This window comes from Haliotis asinina, chromosome 12 (genome assembly GCF_037392515.1).
Source record: "Haliotis asinina isolate JCU_RB_2024 chromosome 12, JCU_Hal_asi_v2, whole genome shotgun sequence".
Classification (NCBI taxonomy): domain Eukaryota; kingdom Metazoa; phylum Mollusca; class Gastropoda; order Lepetellida; family Haliotidae; genus Haliotis; species Haliotis asinina.
The window spans coordinates 8389296-8405091 of record NC_090291.1 but is presented as its reverse complement, the minus strand read 5'-3'; the positions used below and the strand labels follow the sequence as shown (position 1 = coordinate 8405091).

At 40.0% G+C, this 15796-nt stretch overlaps 1 protein-coding gene across 1 annotated transcript; it reads left to right on the top strand.

The window, feature by feature from the left end:
• Nucleotides 1-2428: 2428 nt before the first annotated feature.
• Nucleotides 2429-8031, top strand: LOC137257811 (E3 ubiquitin-protein ligase TRIM56-like). The gene is made up of 3 exons (XM_067795257.1): nucleotides 2429-2623; nucleotides 4733-5029; nucleotides 5673-8031. Exons 2-3 carry the CDS (start codon nucleotides 4735-4737, stop codon nucleotides 7325-7327), a joined length of 1950 nt encoding a protein of 649 aa, XP_067651358.1. The 5' UTR covers nucleotides 2429-2623; nucleotides 4733-4734; the 3' UTR covers nucleotides 7328-8031.
• The last annotated feature ends 7765 nt before the right edge of the window (nucleotides 8032-15796 follow it).

Genomic DNA, 15796 nt, shown 5'->3' with positions numbered 1-15796 from the left:
GCTGTTGCCTTCTCTAGCAGACCCGGCAGCTGATTTCCCGGACCAGCTCACACTCCTGGCAACATAGATGCCTTTTTGTGACGTCATAATACTGTGACGTCGACAGTCTTTTTGTGTCGTCGTCAGCTCCTAACGCTATAAGCGGGGTATTTCCTTAATGTCGAATATAAGGCGGGGAGTAGTCCTATCGTCTTATTTTCCCTGTGTGTGTGTGTGTGCCAAATCTGGTTTCTGAATACATTACTGTCTGAAGGCATCGCAAGGAACTGCATAGTACTAACTGGCAATCCACCGAGGTTAGGTAAACCAAAGATTTTGATTGGTTATCATAACATGAACTATCCAATCGTTTAGTTTTACGCCGCACTCAGCAATATTCCAGCCATGTGGCGGCGGTCTGTAAATAATCGAGTCTGGACTAGACAAGAAAGGGAGCAACAACTTGAGCATCGATCTGCACAATCGGGAACCCCTGACATGTGTCAACCAAGTCAGCGAGCCTCACCACCCGATACCCGTTAGTCGCCTCTCAGGACAAGCATAGTCGCCTTTTATGGCAAGCATGGGATGCTGAAAGCCTATTCTACCCCTAGACCTTCACGGGTCGAATCGTAAGTAGTTTAACATATTTTTCTTAATTCCTTAAACATCTCAAACTGTCCACAAGACAACCTCTCTGATATTATGAAATATTTACTGTTATGAGGCAAAAATATGTACCAGACCACCGGAAGGCTACTTTTGAAATTTGACCGTCCAGGATGAAAATAGACCGTTTCTGGTGTCAACGACTGTGATATCATTGGAATATTGCTAATACAGCCCCACACTATTTTCATACAATTATATACATACAATTATATGTTTTTGTCTGCTTGAATGACCTAACGTCAGATTCGTATTCCCACCTGAAATAATTAAATCAAAGCTGCCCCCAAGCTAAGGTATTTCAACTGATGGTGTAACATAGAGCTTCCAGATTTGGTGTTGAGCAAGTTGTCGAGGAATAAAGATTCTTGTAAATGTTATGTTCCATGTGACACTCTCTTTATATCACCTACCCTAAATTCATCCATCCTTTACTCGTTTTATCTTTAGTTCTTTTGATAACTGACCGTATAATAAATATGGTATTACTGTATAGTATTATCGATACGGGGAGCTTAGATACATTTGGCGTCTTAAGAGGCAATGTACCCTTTCGCTCGGTGACAACTCCGTCAATACATATTCCTATCTTTGAAGAACAACACATCTCTCAATCTCACTAACCGTGTGAAACGTGCGTAAAATATCTGACACTTTCGTTAGCTAGCTGGTTGGTCCATCCCGAGCGCCGCACTAGTATTCCAGCTATAAGGCAGTGGTCTCTAAATGATCGAATCAGGACCAGACAATCCAGTGATCAACACCATAAGCATCGATTTACTTTAACTTTCGACTTAGAGATTCAAAGAAAGCGTAAGATTCAAGTTGGATCCCCTAAAACGTTTCATTAGAGCTTGTACAATTTGCCCATTTCCCACTAGACTAGTATAGATGCAATTGCAATATCAAGATACCCCAAACCCAATCTGCGAGGGTCTGGTTGCTTGGGTTGGGGGTATTTTGGCGTCCCGTGAATTTGCTATAAACGGTGTAAAGCCATACTCAACTGTAAGTGACACCTGGGAACGTGCTGTCGACGTGAGGCGCTTTGAGGCGCGGTTTTAAATTTCACGCCTATGACATTTCTGTGACCAGTCTGTAGAAACATACTGTAATACAAGTATGATAATACTTCCTGATACATGACTCGTGAACAGTCAAATGAAATGAAAGTTACGTATTTTCTCTATATCACTTTACTATTGTTACTAATAGACCCAACTCTGTTGTCAACAAAAACAAAAACAAAAACAACAATAGCGCGTCACATACTGCAACCACCTCAAATTCTACACTTGCTTCGTTTAGGGCTTTAATGTTACAACGAGGACTTCAGGAACTGTGTCTGTTTCTCACCCTTTTTTTCGCCAATGTGATAATTAATTCATTATAAACATTATAAAACACTTACCCTTAGTTTTTTACAAGCATATATAAGAGCTCAGCTTCACCTTTTTTCGTGTACTTGTATCAGCAATTGTTTCTGAATCTAAACAATTTGATCTCCTGCATCAAAATATTTATGGACTGTTACCAAGTGTCCTAATATGTCCAAACAATTCGCTGTTAGTGAAAAAACCCCAACCCCTTTTATGCTCTTATATAAATATATTTTTCGCCCCACAACATATTTCACTTGTTTGGTTAGAGATGAGAAATATTTAATAAATACGGATGAGCTCCTGACACATCTTACAGGGCGAATGGGTGCTTTTTCTTACACAGTAGATACAGCAGCTTTCTCCACTATGAAACAGATGTAGACTGACGACTGACACTTGTTCTGAGTTGCCTCCCTTGAGAGCCGCTATTAGCAATATAACGAACCCAGTGCCTGAGGTTGCTGTCTCTGGCATGAAAGTGATTGCTTTCTTGCGCTTAGACGATCGTCACATTCTTCGACAAAACTACATTTCCGGCCTACTGTGAGAGTGATGTCACATTGTATGTCGGTGTACTTGTAGCACGCACGAAGGTAAATATTTTCGCCACATCTTCCACCTCGAGCGTATTCAGTCAGTTATTGACTGCAGCGAATCTCGCTCTCTTTTAGTCTCTCATTTTACCTGACACATTGGTACAACGGGCAACACATGTTTATTATTGACACTGAGGAGGTCAAACACATAGGTAAAATACATCGCCTATTTATCTAGTGACGATATACAGACAGTCACTACTGAGGATGACGATATTTATATATTGTCACCGGTCAAAGTTCAAGGCCATTTTTGCTGCTCGAGATCCAGGTCGCTTTGACCGTACTGCCAGACAGAGACGGGCCGGCTTCGGGTCCCTGTGCTAACAAATGTCAAAGATACAACTTAAAAGAAGGTAGTAGATAATTGGCAGTTGTGTAGCCAGTGTTTGTAGATACTTTCTGCCAATTGTTTAGTTTGATTCCTCCTCCGTTGATGAATGGCGCTTAATGTTTACACGCTCTTTGCGCCTCTTTGCGTTACCTACACGGTAACAACTACCACACATGGTAATAACTATCAGTACATCATTACAGCACCTATGAACTAGGTCTATATTCATCATCACGCTGGTTGTAGGTGGGGAGACGTGTTGTTTTAGGTCTTTGTTGTTGTTTTTGTTTGTTATGAGTTATTTTTCAATTTTTATGTTATCTCTCTCTCTCTCTCTCTCTCCCTCACACACACACACACATATGTAAAATATAATTTTCCTTTGTTCCGCTGTCATTATTTTCGTTAGCGTTGGCGTTGGTGGGTGACTTTGCCTTTGCGCCGCATTTAACAGTATCCCTGCAATATCACGGCGAAGGACACCCTACATGGGCTTCACACGTTCTGCCACACCGGTCTGCCGAGGCGGACGAGGAAAATAACATCATGAGTACGATCATAATATATTTTCAAAATTGACGTCAAGACAGCCATATTGGTTTTAGTTGGTTTGTTATGTAACGCCGCTCTCAGCAATATTCCAGCAATATATGGCGGCGCTCTGTAAATACGCTAATCTTGACCAGGCAAACCAATGTTCAACATCATGAGCAACATCAGTTTACGCAGTTGGGATGATGACATGTCATCCAAGTCAGTAAGCCTGACCACCCGATCCCGTTAGTCATTTTTTATGACAGGCATGGGTCGCCAAAGACCAATTCTAACGAGGATCTTCAAGGGTAATTTTGAAAAGCCATTTATAACTGGAGCTCTAACTGTGTCAGTGTTTTGTTTAGAGTGAAACACAAACGTACATTTTCGTTATTGCCCATTTTGCAGTATACTCTCCAATGGTGACCTTAAACTTTACATTCCAATCATTTTGTAAGTTGAGCCTTTATGGCTCCTACGTTGCCATTTTAAAATGGAATTCATTTGTGTGCTACTTTGTCTTGTGAGACTATGATGTTTTTAAATGTTAAGATCATGACGTTTTGACAAAACATTTGACCAAATTTGAAAAAAATCGTCATAAAGTTCTTTACTGCCCCAGCGACCTTCTTCTCCTCTGTGTTGACCCCCCATGATCCATGTGGTATGTATTCTAGCTCTTGTTTCAAGGGGTGTCTAGTTTTTAATACTGGTTTGGTTGTTTTAAACTTAATCTGTGATGCTTATCGTACTCTTTACCGTCCTTTGTCGCCAGATATGGAATCATAATGAACTTCTTTCCATCGCGATGTAACTGTTTCAAGCAATGTATTATTTCACTCACATCCGAGGGAACGGTAAGGTAGGCAAGCAGTTCAAGTGTTCTCACTCCGAAGATCAGGGCCCCGTTTCACAAAACTCTCGTAAGCCTAAGATCTCGTAACTTTTCTCGTAGCATTCGTACCTCCTATACCATAACATAGGAAGTAGGAATGCTACGAGAAAAGTTACGAGATCTTAGGCTTACGAGAGTTTTGTGAAAGGGGCCCCAGGATCGTCTTCCGTTATGGGCACAGTGTGTGATGTCCAGGTATCCTTCACCTTGATACAACAGGAATCTCGCTGAAAGTTTCTCTGTCACAAGGTTAGACAAGTGACCGTATCTATTATATGATCTCCGACTAGACGTTCAGGCCTGATGAGCGGGATAAATGCAGCAACACACTTTCTTTTTGTAGGCATGATGGCGACCTCCCAGAAACTAACAGAACACTTTCTGACATGCACGATATGTACAGAGGTGTTTGGGAATCCTTGCACTCTTGTTTGTTATCATACCTTCTGTCGGAAATGTGTTATCAACTACACGAAGACCAGGCCAGAAGCCCTCAGTGCCGAGTCTCTCATGTGTCCATTCTGCAAAACGATGACGAAAGTTTCTGATCATGAGAAACCGGTGGAGGAGTGGGCGGATGACATCAAGCCTAGCTTTGTCATCCAGGGTCTGTTGGACTCGTTTGGTCCTGGATCTAAAGGCGAGTGTCACAGACTCTTATTGTTGTTTACTGTATGGATAGGAAGCAGTAACAACTATAGCTACGTCTATAGTCCACTTTTGATCACTTGCTGTTGACATTCTTTGCACTCTCAGCGTTTTTCTAATGTAAAACATCTTTTAGACAGGTTTTTACCTTAAGATTTTATCATTTTGTAAAGGAAATTAGCTTTTATGAAAAGATATAGCTTTTGGCAAAATTGTCACTGATATTTTAACTGGTAAATTTTTGACTGGTATTTTAAATTGTCCTTATTATGATCCATTTTAGAACTGTTCGTTTAATTTCTACATGTAGATGTATATTGCTAAATCAACTTGAGTGTCAGGTTTCTAATTCTCGAGCGGGTAGCTGGAAAATTGCTGATGGGGCGTAAAGCAACATTCGTTCATTCTTAGAAATTAAATGATTGCAATTTGGTTAAGAAAACCAATACACAGTCATTCATAAGATGCTTTATGCGGAGCGTCATCACTGATTTTAAGCGACCTTTTCACCTCTTGTTTCAGGTGTTTAGCTATTTGTTGTGATTCATTTTGTACTTTTGTAGTAGTTATCTTGCATGTGTTTTGTCATGTTTTATCGATACAGATTGTTTTGAAAAGTGCAACTGATTTTGTAGATACAACAAACTGCCAGTGTTGTCGAGAGGAAGGGGAGACAACTCCAGCCACTGCTTGGTGTTCTGTCTGTGATGATGCCCTGTGTCATGCGTGTACGAGAAAGCACAACAGCACTCCAGCTACTTGTCACCATGACGTCACTCCCTTTACTGTTGAGGCAAGAGGCACGAGCAGGCGCAGGGTCATATGTAAAGAACACAAGGACGAAACTATCAAATTTCTGTGTAGAGACTGCAAGAAAGCAGTTTGTCAAATTTGTTGCACCTTGTACCACAGGAAATGTGACTCGGTTGTCGTTCTTGAGTCGGATCCAGAGATGCTGTTTATGAAAGAGGAACTGACAAACACAAAGGGGAATTTGAACAGGAGAAAGGCAGACATGCAAGCAGAGGTTGAGAAAAAGAAAGCCCAGATGAATGAAGAATTAGCTTCTTACCTACAGATGGAGTCTGAGATCAAGTCAACAAGTATCAGAGCAGTAGAAGACATCAAGCTGAAGGAGGAGACGCTACTCAGCAAACTGAAGGCGATGTCAGACATACATATCAGCCAACTGAAAGCAGACATCATGTCCGACGAAATGTCAGTACAGATGTACCAACAACAAGCTGAGCTGATAGACCAGACTCTACAATCCGAGTGTGATATGGATGTGTATGAGATGTATCAAGGATGTGAGACCGGTGATGTGGATGTTGCCACAGATGCTGGTTTGAAGATGAAGGGACGGATAGCCAAAATCATTCTCAGACAAGACATGAACAAACTGAGTAGAGCGTTGGACGATCTGCAGCTCGGTGACATAGACGTGTTGTATGAGAGTGTGCTTGATCTGAAATCTACTCCAGTGTTACAGGACACCGTCAAAGTTCGAGTACCTAGTGACAATGATAATGCCTACCCTTCTGATGTGACAGTTCTGATGGTGAAAGGAACAGACACCATGGTTGTCACGGACAACAACAACAAGTGCGTGAAGTCTTTCTACACCAGGAACAAACAGCAGGGCCACAGCAAACTTAGTCTGGGAAGGAAACCCTGGGGTATAACAAGGCTGAAGCAGAACCAGGTGGCTGTCACTGTGCCAGAAACCTGGCAGATTGTAACAGTTGAAGTCAATCCTGACCTGATGCTGCTGACGACTATCACAACCAACAAACAGTATTGGGGTATAACATCCCTGCCTCCGTCAACACTAGCAGCAAGTTCCCAATCCCCTCCTTGTGTTGATGTCTTGGATATGTCAGGACAGATGGTGAGGTCAATCTCTCCATTACACTATGGCAACAGCATCTTGAGATATCCGAACTTCCTCTGTACCAGCGGGACAGGAAACGTCCTGGTGTCTGACAGTGGAACAGCTTGTGTCCTTTGTGTGACACCTAAGGGAGAGGTGGTGTTCACCTACTGCCCATCTGATGACACAGCACCAAGAGTGCCACGTGGTATCACGTGTGCCGGAACTGGTGACATCCTAGTGTCATACGACTCTCTCGACAGAGTCATCCATCTGACTGAGTCAGGACAGTTTGTACGTAACATACTGACCTCTCGGGACGGTGTCTGGTATCCCTACGGACTGTGTATATCTGATCATCTGCTCTACGTTTGTCACGCCATGACTCGCGAGATCAGGGTGTTTAAATTTTTATAGGTAATTTACGAACCATTGGAAATACCATCGGTTCAGTTTAGTTATGCGCCGCAATATTCCAGCAATATCACGTCGGGGGACACCATGGTTGTCACGGACAAGAACAAGAACGTGAAGTCTTTCAACACCAAGAACAAAAACCAGGGTCACAGCAAACTTAGTCTTGGAAGGAAATGGGTTTATCACAGTGTACCCATGTGGGGAGTCGAACACGGGTCTCCGGTGTGACGAGTGAACTCTTTTTCCACAAAGCTATCGGAGTGATTGAGGGTGGTTTTACACCGCTTTTAGCAATATTCCGTCAATATCACGGTAGGGGGCCACAGAAATGGACTTCACACATTGTACCCATTGGTCACGTGACGAGCGAACGCATTAACCGCTAGTCTACCCCAACGCCAATGAAAACTGTCACTATACTCTGGAGAATACATGGGCGAGTTAAGTTAGGTATAACATGAACACAATGCAGGGGGGTGCTGGAAAGGGAGAGATGCGACATCCCATGTTGGTGACCATCAACACGAATGTACGTATTGAACTGTTCAAGAACACATACCTAACTCCCATGCATGTTTCATGACACAAGATTAATATATAGTGTAAATGTTTGTCACGAATGTTAGATTGTCAATTCCTTTGAAGATATGTAACTTACCTGGACAGAACGCATTCTCCTGCAGTAAAGTTTTCTGGAGTCAGTATTTCACTGTTCAATACTTTCACTTTTCAAAGTTAATTTGAATGATTTTGTAAATGGTTGAAAAAGCTCTTGTCACACCAGGTAAAATCGGTCACACGGGTAAAATTGGTCACAAACGTAAAGTCGGTTGTAAACAAATGCCAAATCAAGGTTTCCACCTTGAAAACATGGAAACAGTGACAAACAAGGGTGCTGAAACACATGCACAAGTCTGTTGTGTTTGGGCGCTTGAATCAACAGTGCTGGTGTGTTTCAGAACCCTTGTTTTTCGCTGGACAATGTTTCATTTCACTTGGACTCGACGAATATTTAATCAGTTACAAGTTCTAACGTCGTTCAAAGTGCCCATTAAGCACACATTAAGCACACATTAAGCGTTTACCGAAGAGAAAGTCTCCTCACCACGTTTCAGTATGTATCTGGCTCTGAAATTTAGGGTGGTCCATATTTTTGTTCGTAGTATATGTTTGCTTACAATTAATTCATCTTTGTTGTTTTAATTTTTGACATCTCGATTTGTCGTCATTCATCGGCAATTAGCATTTTTGCAGGGTTTTTTTCTGAGCAGGATCACTGATGTGTTTTTGATCTTGAACAACACACATGCTTGTTTAGCTGTTAAGTGCTCTTCACGATGCTTGTTTAGCTATGAAGTGCTCTTCATAACACCTTTGTGTAACCATGTAAGGCTTACGTAATGTCACGGTTTGCTGGAAAAACACCAAGAGTACAAAACGAAGTTTTCAAACGTTTATGGAAACAATATCTTCTCTCAGTTGAGTTCACCTACACCACGACATCAATCATGATGTAGATATGTGGGATCCTGGTTAGAATTGGTTTTCTGTCGTAAGAGGCGATTAACGGGGTCAAGTGGTCAGGCTCTCTTACTTCGTTGACACATATTGCTGAATGTGGCGTTAAGCAATAAACCGACCAATCTCATCGTTACAGTATTACTTCTGTCGTTTCACATGCACTCATATATTAAACAATAATCCACGACGGAAATACAAAGGGAATTCTTACTTCAGTAACACTGTGATGATAAGTATAGCAGGGGTGTCTGAGAACAGGTCCTCCAGAACATATAAGCATGGTGAAAATACAAGCTAAACATCAACGTCAGAAAGTAACCAGTCTCAGTTGGTAGTTATATGAGAAATTTATACATGGATCATACGATAATAGTGATGACACCGGGTGTTCACGTATTTAAACGGCAGCATGGTACCCAGTTAGGTATAACGAAATTAAACCCAACGATGGCTTTCATGTACTTAGGGTGTCAGTCAAGATTTCGCACGTACGTACGATGTTGAATTGACAACAGCAGGTATCATAAATATTTATTGGAAGATGAGGATCCTTCGTTTTGCATTCTTTGTTTTGAAAGAATCACAGTCAAGCATGTCCTACTTTACTATTGATTTTTCCAACACAAGGGATCAATATTTCAACGTAAAACAATGAAGGATCCCTTCAGTAATATTAGCTATCGTTCAATAATCTTTTTTTTCCTAAAAGAAATAGAAATATTAGAAAAGTTTGGATGACTATGTTTTGTAAATAAGTCAGTGAATTTTAAAAATTGGTAGACTGAGATTTGTAGGTGAGACTATATCCTCAGTGGGGATTAAAGCACTATATATACTATAAAGTATAGTTATATGCCTAGCTGATTTGGTCCGTTAAGTTCATGCATGTAGCATTGTAAGTCACCATGGTCTCTAGCTTCAGATGCTGGCGATCTATAGCCTGTTTCAATAATGTATATTGTTTCGTGAATAATTATTCGTTTTTGGTAATATGCTAGTTTTACGACCTATTTTGTGATGTTATGTTATTGTCCATCGACGACAGACGTCTTAATGTTACATCCTGTATTTGTAGTCATTTCCCGTCACGTCATTGTGAAATATTGCCCTTGTGACATAACATTTTAACTCATTCGCTCGCTCACTCACTCACTCTTATTAAAATCACCGATATGTATCTCAATATTGTGCTAGTATTGAATGAACTTTTCACCTTGACTGTTACTTCAGACTTCAAGAACAGGTGCCCGACAATCTCACTCTAACAGATGGTGCCTTTGTCAACAATATTCTCCAACATTTTTCCAATTTTCCGAATAGTTTCAAACAAAACCAACAAATACATGCACAAACCTTATTTAGTTATTTATGCAACAATCTGTCAGTTTTCAGTGATGTAGAACCTGTGAAACTTCCCGTTAGAATTGGTCATGCTTTAAAGAATTAAGTCGAGTGCAAAGCTTTCTGATTTGTTGTTGGTGTACGTGATGTGATTGTTTGTCTGCAGGATAACTGCCTGATTTAGAACGTTTGTGTTTCTACAATTCCTAAACATATATCTGAAAACAAGAAAGAAATTACCAACACCAGTACTACATCTGAATTCAAATTCTCAGAAATTCATTTTGATATACAAACAATATATTTCGTGATAGACACAGACACTATTCAACTGAAAAATGCAGTTGAATAAATGAATTATGGATTATAACCTTTCATTTGAAAAGATATCATTAGCTCTGAAACATCGTTTCAGGATAGGTAGGATAATTTAGCATGATATATTGAACACCCCATGGTTAATATTACCTTATTTGGTTGTACAGATTTAAACTGATTATACGTCATTGTTCATGTAAATATTAGTACCATTCACTACAGCTGAATTACTAAATCAATCTATACATGGAGGTTGTAATTAGTGAAAACTGCTTCAGTGCTGTAATACAACAGGACAAGTACATGGAACACCGGGTGTTCAGAAAGATCTGGAGCCTCTGTATATGACTGTGCGTCTGAATGCTTTATGTCCTCAGCGTGTCTCTCCGTTGCTTTTGAACACGAGACAATGACATGTTCTCTGCATAGTAACACCAGTGATAATGTAAGCATTATCCAAGATCTGGGTTCGACTCCAGTGATATCCAAATCTGGCCTAAGGTATGTCATACATTGACTTATTTTGCAAACACCTGGTACCGTCACCAAGTCACAGAAATACGGTCGTATATTTAACGTTGTTCGGTTATGCATTCATGTGCACTTCATATCAATTATCATCGCAATTGAATATCACCTTCGCGTTGTATCACCCCTCTTTTGTTTGAGTTTCCTTCTTCTTTGGCGAACACACAAGCTACATAAGAAGGAAGGACGAACAGTTTTCAGTTGGTATAACATTCTTCAAGCCATTTGTATGCTTATGGAATAAGAATATATACACATCGCAGTCAAAATCAATGTGTTCCTTTCTTCCAGACTCGCCGCATGACATGAGTACTGCTATGTGGCGAAATATACCACCATTATATATTTTTGTATTTCCCTTGAAACAATAATCAAGTCTGCTCTACTGAATTTGTCTGATATTACCTGGCAGGGTTTGGGGAGAAAGGGAAAGGTTTTGTAATTGATTTTATCCATATTGGACAAGACAAGACAAGTTGGGTGTGAAGCTGCCAATGGCTCCCGCCGTCTAGAACAGTTTATAGGCTTCTCCTCCAGAAAGATCCTTGAGCGTGGTGGGAGTCCTTCAACAAGAGGCTTAGGACAGATATGTTCATTAGCCAAACTGGATGCTAGTCTAGGGAAAAACCTCGTTCCAAGTCCTGCTTCCCCGTGACTGTAATCTCATCTCACGGACAATTTCTTTTTCAGAGAGAGTTCTAAACTTTGTAACATACACACGTACGAGTTTCCCCAGACGTAAGGCTCACCACATCCTTTTGCTATCTTTCAGGGATAAATCGTTGAACAATGGCAGACATTTACAAATGCAAAAAGAACAGATGTTCATCAAAACTTTTGAAATCTTAGCATAATTCAAAAATACAATCGTCACAACTTTAAGGGCCAGATGTCTAAACTGCTTCAGTCCTTTAGCAGAACATATCTTTGTTTAAGTAGCACTTCTGTCAAAGCTTTCAGGTGTGCATTTGAATGGTTTACTTTTAGGCTCTCTCTGGTCCCTGTTTTGTGATGTCATGTCCAGTGACCACCAGGTGTCAAGTAGATCCACTTGGCCTTGCTACATGTGTTCTAAGTATGTCACAACTGAACATTTGTATGGACCACGAAACATACATAAGTGAGTAATGTATTTCTCAGGTGTAGAAATAGTACAGCTTGGCAATGAAAGTACACACGCATGTGCCCCTACATAGTTCAGCTTACAGTCAGCTGGGTGACAACCATGCAACATGGAGGTCCATTACACTGGCAAGCATGTGCTTTTGAATGCACGGTCTTTAGAGAGGTGATGATATGACCTGTGAGCTTTTCATTAGACATGGAGGTTAAGGACACGGGATAGTGGCCACATGTAAATATTAATACATGACGTTTTGTGGATAGGACCTTCTCGTTCACCTGATGAAGGAACAAGAATTAGCTCTGTAAAGAATACAGAAAAAGTTGTTATCCATAAAACGTGCCGTTTATTCATATTTGTTCAACTTCTAAATGCCTTTCAAAAACTACATGTAAACAGTGTTCACACTTCTAATTGGTAGAGATTTAAATGGAAAGGAATTTTAGAACTTTAGGTAATAGCGAAGTGTTTTACTTATTGGACCACCTTGGTTAGAATGCTTTAAACCGGTTGTAAGAAATTAGCTACCAATTTCATTTTAAAGAGTTTGTGCATTGAAACGCATGTAAGGAATTCTCGCATTTAGACTTATAAACGCCTGACACCTGAATCTATCATTCCAAATCAATGACATGATGTAATATTGAACACTTTTCAAAGTGGCATAACACCAAGCTCGTTCACTCAAGAGAATTTTAATGTAAGCCTCAACAATTAGTAACCATTTCCATTTAGTAACAGTATAGGACAACATATAAATGTTGCATTGCATATAAGCCTAATGTCGCAGCTTTGCGAAATAACTGGGGTTTTTTCTCAAATGTATCGTTTACATTTCTTTTTATGTGTAAATCATTTTTTCGTTGTTTCAAGTGAGTGTTGTGAGTGAGTCTGTTTTGGATTAAATTTTGTTTGGGTTGTTGAAGCCAACCATCGTTAGACTCACGTGAAAGTGATTATCACTACAGAGTACAGGGTGTGGCCATCCTCCTGGTGTGCAAAAGCCTAATGTCGTACATAAATGGTGACATAAATGTTATTTTATTGAAATGAATCGTTTACGTTTATCTTTGTGTGTAGATATCAATTTCTACTTCTTTCACGTTAAGGTTTAACTGAAGAATGTCGTTATACCAAGAAAACAATGCCTTACGACTATTTGACCCACATGGGTTACTAGTATCTGTTTTGCGTATTGGATTTGTTTGGGTTGTTGAAGCCAACCATCGTTAGACTCACGTGAAAGTGATCATCTCTACAGAGTTTATGGGTGTGGCCATCCTCCTGGTGTATCTGTAGCAGGGTCACAATGACAACAGGAAAGTGAATGCAGGGTGTAAGTTCAAATTTATTCCCAAGTGGATGCAAGTGCAACCCTTGCAACCCTGCAGCTGCAATGCAATGTACGCATGTGCAGTAATGTTTTGGAGTACGATGCCATGTACAAACTAAGTCAGCGAGCATGGCCACCCAAATATATTCAAGAAGAGTTTAAGGACTTCTATTTGGGCTCAAACGTTTGTAAATCGTGTGTGGCCTCCCTTACAAGATTTGCTTGTATGAGAAACAGCGATTTTGCATCGCGGCATCTTGGAACAGAATAAGCTGTTATGAAGCATTAGCTAATTTTTATTTTAATGTTTTGTTGCAAATTGTAAAATAAATAATATGTTCCCTGACAAAAACCCATAGTTCCGAATATTATCTTCTGGCATATATTTTATGTCGATATCTTTGTCATCAGAACCCATTTTTTCTGTATGAATGTCCTGGTCTTATATTTGGAAATCACTGATACATATCTCAGTTCTTTGCTTAATGTTTGCATTGAATGGACTCTTCTCTGGCCCCATTCCTTCTGACAAAGACGTGAGGTGCCAGGTGATCTCTGGCCTCACGTAGAAAATGATATAAAAGCAGCTGTTTTATGTTTTAAAGATCACATGCAACGTAAAACACAACTTTACAGATTCTGATACCCATCAGTACGCATTTATCGAAACAAATCATCAAAATGCCAATTCAACCTATAAAGTTGGAAAAAACTCGATGAAAGAAGGTCCACGCAATCGGAGTTCAAACGATTCACTAATTTTCCCCCAGCGCTGGGGGAAAAAGTGGTTTCAATTGCTATGCTGCGATGCGTTCATAACACATGCGCAGTGAGTAGGTTCGCGGAGCTTGAAACGTATGCCTGCTCGGAGTATGAGGTCGTGAGCAGTGGTCTAATCTTGGTTGTGTACACAAACAAATAAATAATCTACTCGTTACATTAAAAAAGCCCTCATCTTGATTGTCATAGATGCAGACTCTGTCACAGAGGAACCTCAATGTCCTCAATGTTTATTGACACCTATGTGTCTGCCTGCGTGTCTGCTCATGACAATATGCAATGCAACTTCACTCACTGACCACATGCAATTTAACACCTATTGGGCTTATACACCATAAACAAAGAACCGGTGATGCGTATAGGCCAACGAAAAAGCTGCGTTACGCCTACATGCACCGGCTCTTAGTAGGTTCGGTATCGCGGCTGCTTCGTTTCGAGGGAGATAAACACAAGTAGAAAATGTTGCACTTCTTTTATTTGCGATTAAACGCTAATAATCTTGTTTTTTTAATATTCTTTTCTTTGTCAGCAATGCGTTTTATGTGTCATGAAAAGTGATGACTGTGCTTTAATTATGTTTCATTTTTTGTTGCATGTGACCTTTAATATATTATCAGCCAACCTCAAGCAAATTGTTTTTGCTCTGTTCCAACCTCACGATGCCCATTTTGTTTGACTTGTTATCACACACACACACACACACACACACACACACACACACACACACACACACACACACACACACACACACACACACACACACACACACACACACACACACACACACACACACACACACACACACACACACACACACACACACCTCTTAGGAATTCATTTTGATATACAGAGCAATGTATGTTCAGAACAGACACTATTCAACTGATAAATCAGATTAAGCTTTTTTCTGACAGAAATGAGAGCTGACAATCGTAAATCAGATATATCACTAACTGTACCTCTCGAACTGTCCCCAGAACAGGCATTGTGATAATAATAATAAAATCTTGACTGAAAATGATAGAAAGTTGATCCTGAAATTTGATGATGATCTCGAGACCTGGTCCTAACTAAAATGTTACATGTTCATACATTTATAACGGCGTAATTACTGATGTGTTATTGTGAAATATTTCGTTCTAATTCACTTACTGAAGTTATGAATTGTCAATGATAAACATTCATTTGAAAATATTTAATCAACTCTGAAACCGTTTCAGGATAGGTAGGATGTACTGTATATCTATTATTGAATGCCATCTGGTTGATTCTATATTATTTGGTTTCACAGATTAAATCTAATGTTACTTAATGGTTCGTGTAGTTATTGGTGCTATTCGCGATAGTTGAATTTCTACCTCTATACACATTCATGCACATGTATATGAAGAAAGTCATAGGGGTAAGAATGGCAACAATGTGCACTGCTGTGTTATTTTACTTTGCTGAAGTTGTATTTCTTCTTGACGGGAGGTTTGTAACTGGTGAAAACTGTTTCAATGCTGTAATACAACAGGACAAGTAC